This window comes from Nipponia nippon, unplaced genomic scaffold (assembly GCF_047370975.1).
Source record: "Nipponia nippon isolate SJK-2023a ecotype South Korea unplaced genomic scaffold, ASM4737097v1 scaffold_9, whole genome shotgun sequence".
Lineage (NCBI taxonomy): Eukaryota > Metazoa > Chordata > Aves > Pelecaniformes > Threskiornithidae > Nipponia > Nipponia nippon.
In genome coordinates this window covers 1,076,773-1,090,983 of record NW_028262413.1, presented here as the reverse complement: position 1 = coordinate 1,090,983, position 14,211 = coordinate 1,076,773, and the positions used below count along the sequence as shown (strand labels likewise).

The 14,211-nt window shown below is 36.8% G+C and overlaps 1 protein-coding gene across 4 annotated transcripts in view; it reads left to right on the top strand.

Annotated features, from left to right (window-relative positions):
• Positions 1-14,211, top strand: part of ERC2 (ELKS/RAB6-interacting/CAST family member 2) — a 531,140-nt gene that overhangs the window by 247,175 nt on the left and 269,754 nt on the right. For all 4 annotated transcript variants that reach the window (XM_087745272.1, XM_087745274.1, XM_087745271.1 and 1 more), the window contains one exon: positions 5,521-5,656. In XM_087745272.1, coding sequence (XP_087601398.1) covers positions 5,521-5,656 — 136 coding nt within the window. The remainder of the gene's footprint in view (positions 1-5,520; positions 5,657-14,211) is intronic.

Here is a 14,211-nt window from a genome sequence, read left to right as displayed (position 1 = left end):
AATGTTACAGATTTTGCTTCTGGGAGTATTTTGCATGTCTGCGTTTTTTGGATGCTTTGAGGGGAAAAAAAAAATCTTTAGGAAATAGAGTAAAGGCTATACTAAGCATGTAACACTTATTTTTGGCTGACATTACCAACTTTTTGGCCAAGGTACCCAGGTGGTTCATTAAAGCTAGGAATTTAATGAAATAGAACAATTTTCTATAGCTATCAGAGATGAAAGCATTGGAGCTTAGACAACAGTTATACACTACTGTAAAATGAAATCTTAAAGATACACATATGCAGAAACTAAATGTTAATATTTGTCTTTAAACAGTTGCACTGAAGGAATTCGATGTACTGTAGTTAGAACTATGAGATCAGTTTGTATGCTATTCCAGAAAAAGAAGAGAAAACCACAAACAAAAATCATTAAATGTAGTCACTACAACTAGTGACATTCATACCAGCCAGAACTAAGTGTTTTGATATTTGCCTTTCTGCTGATCAAGGGTCTGGGTCTTCATGACACTGATGTCTATTTCTTGCAAAGACATTTCAAGGTAAAAACTAAGTAGAATGAAGGGCTAGCGTAATTGATGTAAGGGCATCTTCCTGTTTGCAGAGCAAGATTAAGGGGCTCTAGGTTCTTTGGTCTGGACTTCATAGGAGACAAAGCTATAGGGCTGTATAAGATTTTTTTTGCCTTTGCCCTTCACCTGTCTTGTTCAGATCTATGATATTCTAAGCATACCTAAATATTTATCAGTCATAGTTTTGATGGTTCTTCAGCACTATCAGAAATCTGGACTGCTACAGTCTATTGATTTCTGTGTTGGTGGTCTAAGGCTATTTTTCTGAGAAAGTTGTTGGATGCCGAGGAAAACAGATGTAGGCATCGCTGTGGTTTAGGTACCTGATTTTAAGTCTAGTGCCCAGCTGAGGTGGAAATTAATGGCTGTGGAGCCTTCTGTGTGTTGAGAAAGATTTTTTGTTTAAAATTATCCCAGATCAGGAAGATTTAGGAAGAGGAATGGGGAATTATGACTGGCTGATTTTTGCTGGAGTAGCACAACTGCCATCTACTATGTATTTACAGTTCACAGCAATGGCTTGATCTAGGTTTAAAAAATTCATAAACTCAAAGTTTAATGTACAGTAAGGTAGCTTCCAGAGAAGTATGTTACTTTATATTATCTTTTTCTCTTCATTAGGAATGAGTGAGTGTCTAGTATACTAGAAGAATCAAATTTTGTTTTGAATTTTTTCTTCTATCTAGTGTTCTTCATCTCTTCTTCATTAACTTCCAATATCATTGTCATCTAGTATGTATGTGGTGCAGGTGTTTGCTGGCTACTGCTTCTCTATATTGAACCATCAAATGAGTTGGAAGATGCCCATGAAATCCTTCAGTTTGTAGCTATGGAATAGAACAGAACTTGTTTCTTTCTTTTAAAAAAAAAACAAAAAAAACAAACTATTCAACATGTGCTTACATTCTAGTTCCATTTGAAGACAGCTTAGCTCCACTTTGAATTCTTTTGTTGTCCATAGATGAAGCTGCTGGATGTTTTATGACAATTGCTGACTGGCTAAAGCCATAGGAACACAAACAGAAATTTAAATTTGTTATCTGAAAAAGTGTCACTACTCAGACATTTTAATGTTTGGCCAAGATTAAGCATCTTTGTAAAGTGTTAGTCATCTACGCTGCTTTTTTCCTTCATAAATGCTATTAGCTCAGAACATAATTTCTTTAAGCCAAATGTGGTGTTGGCACCAATTTAGAACTGGTTTGAAGACTGGCTTTCCAGTTATGTAACATTTGTAAAACTACAATCAGCATAGTATTCTGTAATAACTAATTTGAGATGACTGTAATGCCTAGTTCAGCAGTTAAAGAATTTAGCTCACTGTAAGATAACAGATACCCATCTTCAAAATGAACTGTAACAATGTGGAAAATCGGAAAGCCGTGGATTTCATCTTACTGCTTTGGGGCAGTTACGCTATCAAAGAAAGAATACTTCTGCATATATTTTAGTACCAGAATGATTAACATCTGATGGTAAGATCAATTCTACTACCCAGCCCCCTGCAGCATACATTTCAAATTTTGAGTACATATATCTTGAACAGTAATGTTTTATTTATTTTATCCTGCCTAATGAATTTTGTAGTCTTATAGCTTTAAATTAAAACAGTGTAGCAGAACACATGAAACTAATTCCTCATGATAAAGAATCATGTAGACTCAACTATGCATATCAGCATAGCTGCTGGTAAACTATGTGGATATTTTATATCCTATATGGTAATGGCATATGATATTTTGTTCTGATTGTATACTGTTCCCAAATACTTTTCTATTTCTTGTGCATAAATTTTTACTAATCCTAATCTTCTATTTTATTCAAAAGCATTTTAGAATATATCAGAAAATATCAGAGCAAGCATACTCAAAAAAATATACTGGATCAAGGACTATATTTGATATATTTGCCATCTAAAAAAAAAGTGGTGGGGAACGTGTTCTTGTATTTATTTCTTCTGTTCAACTCCTCCTGTACCTTTAATGCAGGCCTAAAAGAAAACTACTCAGCTAGGCTTTAACGGTAGCATTTCCTTCACTTCCATAGGCATATTGTCAGATGTGGAAGAAAGAGAGGCTACGATACAGCATTCTTATTTCCTTCTCTTCAAGATTTTGCATATCACAGGCACCATGTTTTCCTTTGCAGATTTACCATGTTCTAATTTTCAGTGTGGCGTTAGACAAACTGAAATGGGAAGTTGTGAGAGGGAATGGTAATGAAAGAAGCAGTTAGCATTAGCATAAAATTGAACTTCTTACAGAGATTAAATACAAATTAATTCATCATTTATTCAGCATTAGCTTGGAAACCATTTTATATATTAACAGCAAAATATTATTACACCACCAAAATTTCTGCCAAATGCCACATTTATATATGAAATTCTGAAAGTAAATTTTTCTAATATTCATTTTTGTTTTATGCTGATTAGGTCTAATTCAATCATGCAGCATGGACCCATGAAAGAGAATGATTTTCACTTGGAGTTGCACAGAGCATCTAACATACATTTGAATACTTGATCTAGAAAGACAAAGGGCATTACTCCCGCATTCTTTAGGAACTTTAGTAAAAAAGAGAACTCAATAGCTAAACCCATTATATTCTTTAAGGCCTAGAAACAAGTTTAACTGGAACATGTAATTTCTGGTTGTTTTTTTATTAATCTGTCAGTGTAACTTTGACAGAAATATCCCTGCTGTTTTTAGCACTGTCATGTTGCTTGCTTATTATGGGTTAGCTGTGGCAGTGTGTTGTGTTTTTCAGAAAATTAACCTTTCTTAAAACTCTATGATAAGATACTGGTGACTTATGCTATACTGCCAGGCCTATTGAGATAGGTCTCATGTAGGCAGGTTTCTTCTGACCATTGTGTAGTGTGGTTTTCGTTGTTGTTGTTCTCAAGTGAACTTAATTTGGGGATTTAAACATGATGCCAGAAGTCTATGAAGGGACAGCTGTAGTGCTGTGCAGGTGGTTTCATTGAGCTGGGAAAAAGGTGCTGTTTCTTAGGAGTCTTGTCATTTTGTTAAAGGTATGTCTAAAGGGGAGAGCTTTTAAGTGTACCATTTTAGCACTATATCTGGGTACTACAAAAAATATTTGAGAACCTTTAAGGAAGATACAGGCTATAATCTCTAGCATTGCAAAATACTAACTCCTGACTAGAGCTGGTTCAAGCTGGAGAAGCTCAGCTCTTCACCTTCCAGTCTGTGTTTTGTGTAATATAAAGATGATTGTACTAAAAAGAAATAAATTTTAAAAGGATGGCTTTTGATTTTTTTCTCCCCTGAAACTGGTTTATTTTCTGGTAGCAACATCTTGTTGGGGGTTCTTTTAGCTTTACGGGTTGTACAGTCTTCACCAATTTTACTTCTGACATTGAAAACTGAGTACAAATGCTGTAGAAAGATGATCAGTTAGGCTAATCTATCTTTTTGTTCCTTAACAGCCTGATGCAAACACATGAACACAACTATAGGATAAATCTGTTTTTCAAATAGAGGAATTCATACTTGTCTTTTTAAAAAGACATCTGTGAGCTTGATGTAGATTCTTTTAAAAAGCAAAGATTTTTTTTATTTGAATTATTTGTACCCACTTAGTTTTCTAGGCAAGTTGAAGTTACTTTTTTTAGTAATAATAGATTACCTTTTCTATTATGTACTGTACCTACGAACTTGTATATGAAGTGTCTTCTAAGAATTTTTAATAGCATGGCAACATTTATTGATTATAGATTGTTAATTTTTCAGCAAAAGTACTGAAAAAAACAGCAGCAGGACAAAGAAACCAGTGATAGAAGTAAATATAAAATAACCTAGTTTCTTTAGCATAATAAAATCAGTGCAAGAAATGTATTCTTTAACTTTTTTTTTTCACTGAAAGTTCTAATGTGGAAGCAACAGACATTTTCACTGGTCCTTTTGGGCACTGAATAATATTCATTTGCCAAAACAGGATTAGTGAGTAGATCTCATTAGGAATTTGCACATGACTTTTTATATAGATAAAAGGGAGCAAATTCCTCAAAGTCAAAAAAAGTCGGGAAAATAATATCTAAGAATCCAAGCAGGTAGAAAGCATTACTGCAAGGATATTTTTTCAGTGCCTGCCAGGCAAAATTAGCTTGCCTTCTTTCTTAAAAGGATGTACGCTAAGTATCAGCATAGTTTCTGATAACTTAATGAGTAAGATCCACAACAGAAGATAACTAAGCATTGAAACAATTTAAAAATGTATTATTTTACTTGAGTACAATCTTAACAAAATAAAATATATAGTGGTGGTAAAGATTGTTTCGTTTTCATTAGAAGTCACTCAAATTTGTTGATAATCTTTTGTAGAAGAAAGTCTCATTATTAAAAAAAAGATAGGAATGTAATGTTTTTATGTACAAACCTATTTGTAAAGGCATCCTTTGTTCTTCATGGCATATTTATGACCTGACCTTCTACCCCATCACACTTTAATCCTCAGAAACACTATATTTATAGTCCAGGTTTTCAAAAATAGAAGTTCACAACATACATTAATCATCACCTTCACCTTCTGCTTCCTTTAAAATTAATATTATGTAAAGCACCCATTAAAATTGTTCCCAAACTCACTGAGTGGGTAAGGATTGTTGGATAATCTCCCTCTGTTACAACAGCAATTTTTCTGCATAGTGCTTAGAAGAGGTATATTTGTGAGCAGCTGATAAAAAAACTTGTAGGCCAAATAATTGCTTTACCATTGTATAATCTGATGGTATTAAAGCCATTTTGATATGCCAGCTTAAAAACAAGATGAAGTTTTATTGTTTACATCTGATGCTTGGAATACTTGTATCTGTTGGAGAATTGATATCCTGTGTCATAGTCACAAGTTAATTTTATGGAGGAAAAAGAAGGGACTGCAGTCATTAACACTATTGCATATATGTATACAATTCTTAGACATATGAAGGACCAAAACAAGAAGGTTGCCAATCTGAAGCACAATCAGCAAATGGAGAAAAAGAAGAATGCACAGTTGTTGGAAGAAGTTCGTAGACGAGAGGACAATATGACTGACAACTCTCAACATTTACAAGTGAGTTTATTTTTCAATTGTGTTTTAAAACTGTCAAAGAAAGTACACTTCTGTTTCACTGTGTGTCTTCCCACAAAGAGCTGATGCCTCTCCTTTCGTACCAGAGGATGCACTACTGACTTCAGCTGCACCCATGAAATATTTAATATTTAGGATGAGGAAAAAATAATTTTAAACTCTCTCAAGAACTGTATGTTACTTATTTAGAAACAAGCCATTATAGATTGTGTTGAGGAGTCAGAAAACAGAAGCATAATTATCCTTTCTCTATTCTACTTCTGTGCTATTCACAGCATTATATCCACAAGGCCTAGCGAGGTTACAGTGTGGTTATGAATGTTCAGCATGTTTGAACATCAAGTAATAGCCTGCTGTGATTTTTTTTTTAAACTGGGTAGACATTTACATATCCAGGCGATTAGCTCTGTAAAATACAATTTAGCTTTTCAAGAGCGTTCAATTGTGTAACAGAAATTCTGTGATATTTTCCAGTGTGGAGATTGAATGCAACAACATTTGAGACCCATGAGCCCCCTCCTGTTCTATGTTTCTAGATGTAGCTCTTCACATTAAATTCCACTGTCGGGGAGCACAATTCTGTATCAGCAGGGATATCATCTGGTTGCATACTCAGATCACTTAATGAGTGTGATTTGATCTTATTAACTCTGTACATGCATATGTAGCTGGTTAAAAGGGTGAGGATAGATTGTCTAATGGTGAATTTAGAATCCTCACCAAAGATCATTTTTATCTTATGTACTTAGATGTAACACAGAGGAGCACTGGAGACAGCTATAGCAGTCTGTTTTCACAGATCTCATTAATTATTACTGCAGAGTTACTATATCAACAACATTTTTATTACAGTTGGAAAAAAAGGTTCTACTGTATCTTTATTTAAGATAAGAGTTTTTATTCTAGGAGAATTTCTACAGTTTTTAAGTTACTGAGTTCAGGCATTGAGATCTGAAGGATAGTTAGCTGATCTGGTTAAATGATACATTACATACTAGGGAATTTGTATTAAAAGACCACAACACAAATTCAATGCTTGACTTAAAAATTATTCTCTGAGATCTGACCATGAAAAACTATCAAGAGAAGTACTGATTTCTGTCAACATCAATGTCTCCATACCCAGTCTCTATAGACAAGTCTAATTTACAGTGCAAAACATCAATTTTGCCTTGATCTGGTTAATATAATGGGTTTCTGGAAAATTTTTAATGGATGGAATTTGACCCTCACATGCTTCAGAGTACTGTATTTCTCATGTGTTCCTATATGCAAAAATGGAGAAACAAACACCACACCTCTCTTCAGGCTTCTGTTGGTGAAACTACATCAGAATCAAGTTCAGGAAATGATACATTATTTATGTATCTGTGTAGTGTTATGTATACTTTATAACCTTGGTCGTTATATACTGATTGCATCACCATACATCCTGCTGCACATGATAGAGCAAGAAAGCCTTGTAAAGTATTTGGTCTGACAATATGATATATCAGAATTAAATTTCAGTGTTGAGCAGCTACTTGTAATTAATGTGGTTCAGTAAAGAAAACATATTACAGCTTTATTTTTCAGTGTTATTTTGGAAATCTGTCAGAGTGGTGTGATCACTAGAGAAGTAATTCCTAGGGTCTTTGATGTGACTGTTATACTTGGAGCTTTCAAGTCGTCATGAGAAGGGGCCTACCGAATGTAAGCAGCATGGCTGAATAGCCTGAATTTAGAAAGCAAAAACCTTGTCTGGTGCATAGCTCTTCTGTGCCATTCACCTGCTATAAAGCATTTACACACTAAGAACAATTTATGAAAACCAGTTAACTAAGAACTGTTATTTCTCTGTTACTATGCCTTAAAACATTAATATTTTAATATTGTGTACTCAATGTTACTTTCAGTAATGTATGTGTGTATGTGTTGTGGCCCATCCTACACTTGCTGAGCTGCTGGGAAAGTGAAAACAAGAGGATCCCATCTGCTTCTGCCTTGTCAGTAGGTGCTTTGCATTCCCAACTCTTCCTCCAGCAGCTGCAAGAGTAACAGGAGGAAGTGAATATTGGTTGTCTGCACTGCTGGCATGCTGGAACAGCTAATCCCACCTTCTCTGGCATAAGCGAAACAGGCAATCTGCTGCTTTCAACCGTGTGCTACCATAACTAGTTAGTCTTTTCTGTGTCTAAAACATTTCCTCATTTCTTCATGTCAACCATTGTGTTCATGCAGGGCTAGATACATTCTCTCTTTGCAGTTTGCTTCTTTAGTGAATTAGACTGGCTGCCACTCCATAGATCACAAACAAGGCAAATCCACCTGAATGAAAATGGCTTGTTTGACCTTACAGTTGAGCCATAAAATACCTGAAGATATGCAGTTTCAAACAGAAGTTTGACTCTACAGCACTACAATATGTTCCAGTAAATCCCTAAGGAAACAAAGTGAATGGAGAGGGGTGGAGAAAAGCTGCTGATCTTGATGAACATGTGGCAACTTTTTCCTTCCCCAGCACATTAAGATACAGAGTTGCTTTGGTCTAGTAGGTACAGGAGAGTGATACCTTCAAGGGACCCTTTCCAAAATGGGCTTGATAACATGTGTCCTTGTATGGTTGCTTCTTTCATAAGATTAAGGAAAATGGGGTAGTAGTAGTATCTGGGGGTTTTTTTGGTTCTTCTTGTTAAGTAAAGGAATTGTTATTCTTTGTGGAAGTTCCTGACGGTTTGCTTTAGAAAGCAAAATCACAAAATTCATTGTTCCAGTAAGAAATCATGATACTACTTCTAAATCTAATGGAAACATGGCCCTGCCTCACATAGTGGGAGCTTGAGAGTTCCCTATCATTGCAAGATTCAGGGAGCTTTTAGTTGGTCTATGTAAATGCCCTAGTGAGCCTTGCAAGTAAGACAAATAATTTGGTATCGAGTAGTGGGGTAACGTGATTCTGATGTGCATTTATTCTGCTGATAGCAGAGTATTTTGATTTTAAGTTTTTCACTGGTATTGGTTATTTGTTTCATATGTGTAAGGTAGCTACAAAAATTAAATAAGAGCATCAAGTCATGTTCTTATATGAATCTGATAAATAGGTGGTTGACTGGTTAAAGCACCAAACAAACTCTAAAGCCAACTAGCCTTGTTATACAATAGAAGTTTTTTTTTAAAGTTGTTTAAAAAAAATCCTCCTCCTTCACAGTCTCAGAGAGGTACACTAAGACTAACCAAAACTAAGGGCAAACTCAAACAACTTTATTGCACAAAACCACCAAAACCGCACTATAGAAACCAACGAGAAACAGGGATAAATCAAAATCAATCAACACTCCAATAACATTTAACACATAACAGGTTCAAGGTGTCAGTCGGGCAGGGTATTGTTACTGCACAGCCATACACAGGGCAATGGTGATCCAAAGTGCACACAGTCACTCACGGGGGGGGGGGGGGAGGGGGGGGAGTACTCTCTCCCTCCTGTGGGTACCCAGAGAGGGCAGTCGCTCACCCGGGGTGGGGGGTTAGGGCTCGCTCAAGGACACCCAGAAGAAAATCACTCACCCGAAGGAGGTGAGGGCACTCCATCCCGGGAAGTTTCCTCAGGCGGTACGCCAACGCGAGGGGAGAGCTCCCCCCCACAGGCCCGCTGCCCTGAGGCGACTACTCCAAAGGGGAGCACGGAAGACGAGCGTTAGTCTCGCGGCGCCTTATTTATAGCCGGGCTCGGATCCACGCTGTGGCCATATTTGGTCATGATCTAGAAGCTTCTCCGAGCCCAGGCGCCTCATTGGCTGCGGGCCCCGCCTGGCTCCTCCCGCTCCCCCGCCGGCGGGTGCGCGTGCCGGCGGGCACGGCGGAGCACAAAAGGCGCGAGAATGAGGCGCGGGAAGCCGGTGGTCGCCATGTTAAAAGCGCTGAGGAGAGCCTGCCTGTCACAGGGGCATTGTTTAAACAGCAAGTATCTCTTAAAATTCAAGTTTTTCCTTTTAAAAAATGTGATTGAGAGCACTGGTGGATGCAGCTATGTTTTAATTGGCCTGTATAGCTTGTTGTTTAAGGATGATTTTGATTGGAGGCTTTTGTACCTGGTCACAGAAAACTATTTAATGTATTTAGTGGAAGGTAAACGGTTGCTCCTGTAATATTTAGCCCCAAATGTCTGTGTGCAGGGATGCAACACACCTGCTTCCCAGCGGTCTGGGTATGCAGCTACATTTGTGAGTGTTCTAGATTTGAACTTACTTATGTATGTATTCAAAAGAATGCATATAATGCAGAGTGTAACAGGTAAATTTATTTTTTTTTTCCTACCAAGCCAAGGATACAATACTTTCCCTAGGGAGCAAAATATAAACTAATGTTCTTCTTGTGATGTGAACATATACAGAATTCAAATTGGGATATGAGTGTTTACTAAAGGAATAATTTGCCAGAGCAGAATATTTGATCACTGTTGATATTACATTTAAGTTTATAAATAATATATAGAGTTAATAAAACGCTGTAGCAGTAGTGATTAAGGATTTAAGTGAGGCAGGATTTGTGGGGAGACGCATGATGAGAGGCATATGATATATTTGGAAAAGCAAGTTTCTGGGAGTGGTATGTATCTGCTAATTAAAAACAAAATTAATTAGTATTTCAATAAACATTGAATTAACATCTTAATAAACTATAGAGGTCTGACCATCTTTTCTTCTTAACATTTATAATACCTTCGACTATGTTTAGTAGAAACACTCTATAGGGACTTATAACACAGAGTGCTTGTGTCTGTAGTCTACTTGTTATATTGGTGAATGATGTTATTGAACTTTTAGGGTAAAGTGTATCCTAAAATTCTCTGGCCTGATGTAATGATTGCGTTTGTTGGCTAGCTGTGATAAGCTCAGCTGAGAACTGAAGAGCAATTAGACTATTCAGATTACATTTATTCCAGCTAGGTCTCAATCACTTTTGCAGAAGTACTGGAAAAGATGTAATAAAAAAAAGCTAGTATAATTGTCCATGGGTCATTCAGGGATTCATTCGGGGCAAGCTGAAGTAATCAGTTGAAGTACCATCCATTTTGTACAGCTCAAGCGGGGGCTGAAACTCTACCCATTCAGCTCTCTACTTGCTTTCTGGTAGGTTTGAAGAAGTTCAGAAGTCTGTAGTTTTTTTGAAGCTTCAGTAGTATGTAATAGTTCCTGAGGCTTGTAGCATCATGTATATGTGTGACACTTTTCACTATATTTTCAGATAAAAACCTCTCAAAGCTGGTTCCTATCCTAGCATCAGCGCTTGCAGTTCAAGTTTGAGTCTCTGATGGCCCCATCTCTCAGCACTCCAGGGCCACTGCTGTGATGGAGAGTGCCCTGGGATGCCTGGGGAGGGAATTCACTTTGGTCTCGTCAGCAATCAGCTGTAATCGTGAGTGATGCTTCAGGTGTGGTTTTGGGGGGTTATTTGGATCACTGTAAAATTGGAAACATCAGGGAGCTAGACTTCAGATTAATTCTTGGGAATGAAGAATAGTTGTGAGGTTTTCTGCCTTTTCCTTCCACAAATCAAGGGCAGACCTGTGCAAATCTTGCCAAACGTGATGGTCATATATTACATAAAGCATCACAGCAGGAGAGCTGGCTCTTGAACACTTCATCATGAAATTTTTTGAGAATGGTGTATCTAACATGCCTTTGTTTTTCTCTCTTTTTTGTCTGTCTTAAAAAGATAAGCCTCTTTGAGAAATGCCGAGCTAAGGAATATACAGGTATCCTGTCATGAAGTTGTGCATAATTCCTCAAATCTCTCTGCAAGATCTTGAAATGTTATAGGTGTGAGATGTGTTTATTTCTTGAGGTGTGTTTTTCTTGATTCTTGTATGGAACATGTTTGTTCCAGTAATACTGTTACCTCAGTAGAATTGGGAAGGAAAACATTTGCATAACATTGAGAACTTAAGTGGGTTTGGTTTGAATTCTGATGTTCAAACCTGCTGTAGTAATAGGAACAACAAAGTCCTTTCTTATCTCTAGAGTGAACAATAAGAATGTGCATGTAATAATAGTCCCATATGTCTCATCGCATAGCCTCAAAGGAAATTAAATGTATGCTGTTGTCCGATTATACTTTTCATAAATGTAGAGTAACAATTTAATAAGTGAATCCAACCTTATGGAATCATATCTGTACTATGTCCAGAAACACCGCTCTGTGGAAACTTTATGCAAACTGTCTGATGCGTACATGTCTTGAGAGGTGCAGGGATGAGCCTGAAAACAATGTTTAAAAGTTTAATACCCTGTTCTGGTCTGATCCACACAGCTTCTGGGTGTTTCCACCTTTTCTTCTGGTTTATCTGCTGGAAACGTTTTTGACTCTCCTAATGTTTTAAATGCTTGGCTTACTTGTCACAATTCTCTTTTAGGTGGCTTGGATTTTCTTTGAGCGGAAATCCACATGCTGAAAAGAGGTATTTCACTGAAAACATTGGTTTTGAGTGAGACAACGTGTAGTTCTCATTGATTGCAACTATCATACATAGGCAGCTTGATCAATGCTCTGAGCCTGAAGTACTGCGAAACAGGTTGTGTACACACATACATTTTCGAGGTGTAAATATCTAGCTTTTTAAAGAGTCCAGCATGTCAGCCTTGGTTTGTCACTGGACATACTGAGGCAATGTAAGAATTCTAGTTTTTCAGTAGTTTTGTACTGGCTGGAAATTTAGTCTTAGGTAATGAATAAAACATGATAAGGAGAAAGTTCTATCAAAAGAGGTAGAAAAACTGGGTAGTTAATATTACTGCTGTCTGATTCTTGCCATGGGAATATCTGGTATCTTACTAAAAATAGCTCCCAGGAGATTTCACAGCTAGTCAGCGTGAATCCTTAAACTTGGATGCATGTGTTTATTTTTCACTCTGTGCTTCAGCATATAATTTTCATCTCTATTGTAGTTTTAGCAATACAAAATATACTGAAGACGTAGGACGTTGCTGTATGTTACATCTGTGTCTTTTAAAATAGAAGCATGGCCTAAACAAGGGGTATACCTGACATTAATTTATTACGGTTTTTCTCTTAATGCAGTGTGTTTCCTACTGCATTGTCTCAAAGACTTTGGAACTATAATATTAATAAAAAGAGGAAGCTAGGGAATGAGATGAAGTCTTGCAAATAAAAATGAGCAGAGCAGTGTAATCAGTTCAGAGGCAGAGGAAACAGTTGTGACTGTTATGCAGACAGGCATTAGTGTACATAGCTGACATAAGGCAGGAGAGAATTCATTGCATAAACACACAGCTTTGTATTTATTAGTGCTGAAATACATATGTAGTGAGAAAACTCAACCTTTTACGAGGTTAAAATCATAAATTATTGTATTAAAAGTGAATTCTAGTTTAAGCATGCATCCAAAGGTGGACCTGTACCTCTCTGGAAGGCTTTAACAATTCTGAGTGTTTAGGAGATTCTGTATGTTTCTGTCTTCAGAAAGCTGGTCATTTATGGGGGAAGATGGAGGCAAGATTGCGATTTTGCCTTTTACACCCTTCCTCTCTGATCCCCACAATGTGCATGTGTGAAACGCACGTTGTGGTCTAGCTCTGATGAGTAGAATTGCTCCCTGCTTCTCATTCAGTTGTGGGCAGAGGATAAGGGGAAATAGGTGACGGCTCTTGATTTTCCTTTCTTAGTATTACGAGCAATTAGAACACACAGATGAAATATGATGGAGATAGACTTCTGGAAATATGTGCGGAGGCAAGAGAGAGGATAAGATAAGGCCTGCAATGCTTGTGAAGATGTTACCTCTTGTTAAGATTTCTGCTCTCAAATACAAATATTTTGAAACAAAAGCTGGGTTTTTTGCAAGTCTGTGTAAGAGTCAGCTGCAACAAGTCTTACAGTCTTTGTGTAAGTTAATAAAGAATCATAAGGTTTTGCAACCAGTCCAGTGACAAATTCAGAAGGTGGGGTAGGCTACAACTAGAATGAAGTTCTCCATTTAAAGCTCCCACGGACTTGTTTGTGGAAAATATATAATAGAAATTTATTTTTATTACGGTTGTAGTGAGTTAAAAACGTATTTTACCAGAACTTTTCTACAATTAAAGCAGAAGCTTAATGATGCTCCTGACATTGAAGACTGTGATGGTTTTGTGTTGTAGATGTCCTATTTAATATTGTAGCCCATGCAGAAATACTTTCAACAAGCTTGTTTCCAAAGTTTCACACTAAGTTGTAATTTTTTTGACTGGATACGTTTGCTCAAGCTGTTGCAAATACTTTTTAACAAGCGGGTTGATTCCAATTGGAAGTGAGCAAAGTTCTCCATATATAGTGTATTACGTTAATGAACTAACATACGAAGAAATGAAGTCAGTATTTTATACTAGTTTTCCGTAACACATCTACAGAGTTCTCTTTAATTTATTGCTTGAAAACTAAAATATTTTCTTGTATGCTTCCGTTTTCAAACTATAGGTTCCTTGGGGATTGTAAAGTTTCGTCTTTGGTTAAGCTGAAGTTTGGTCAATTTGTAAGAAAGTTAGTGTTCACATACATAT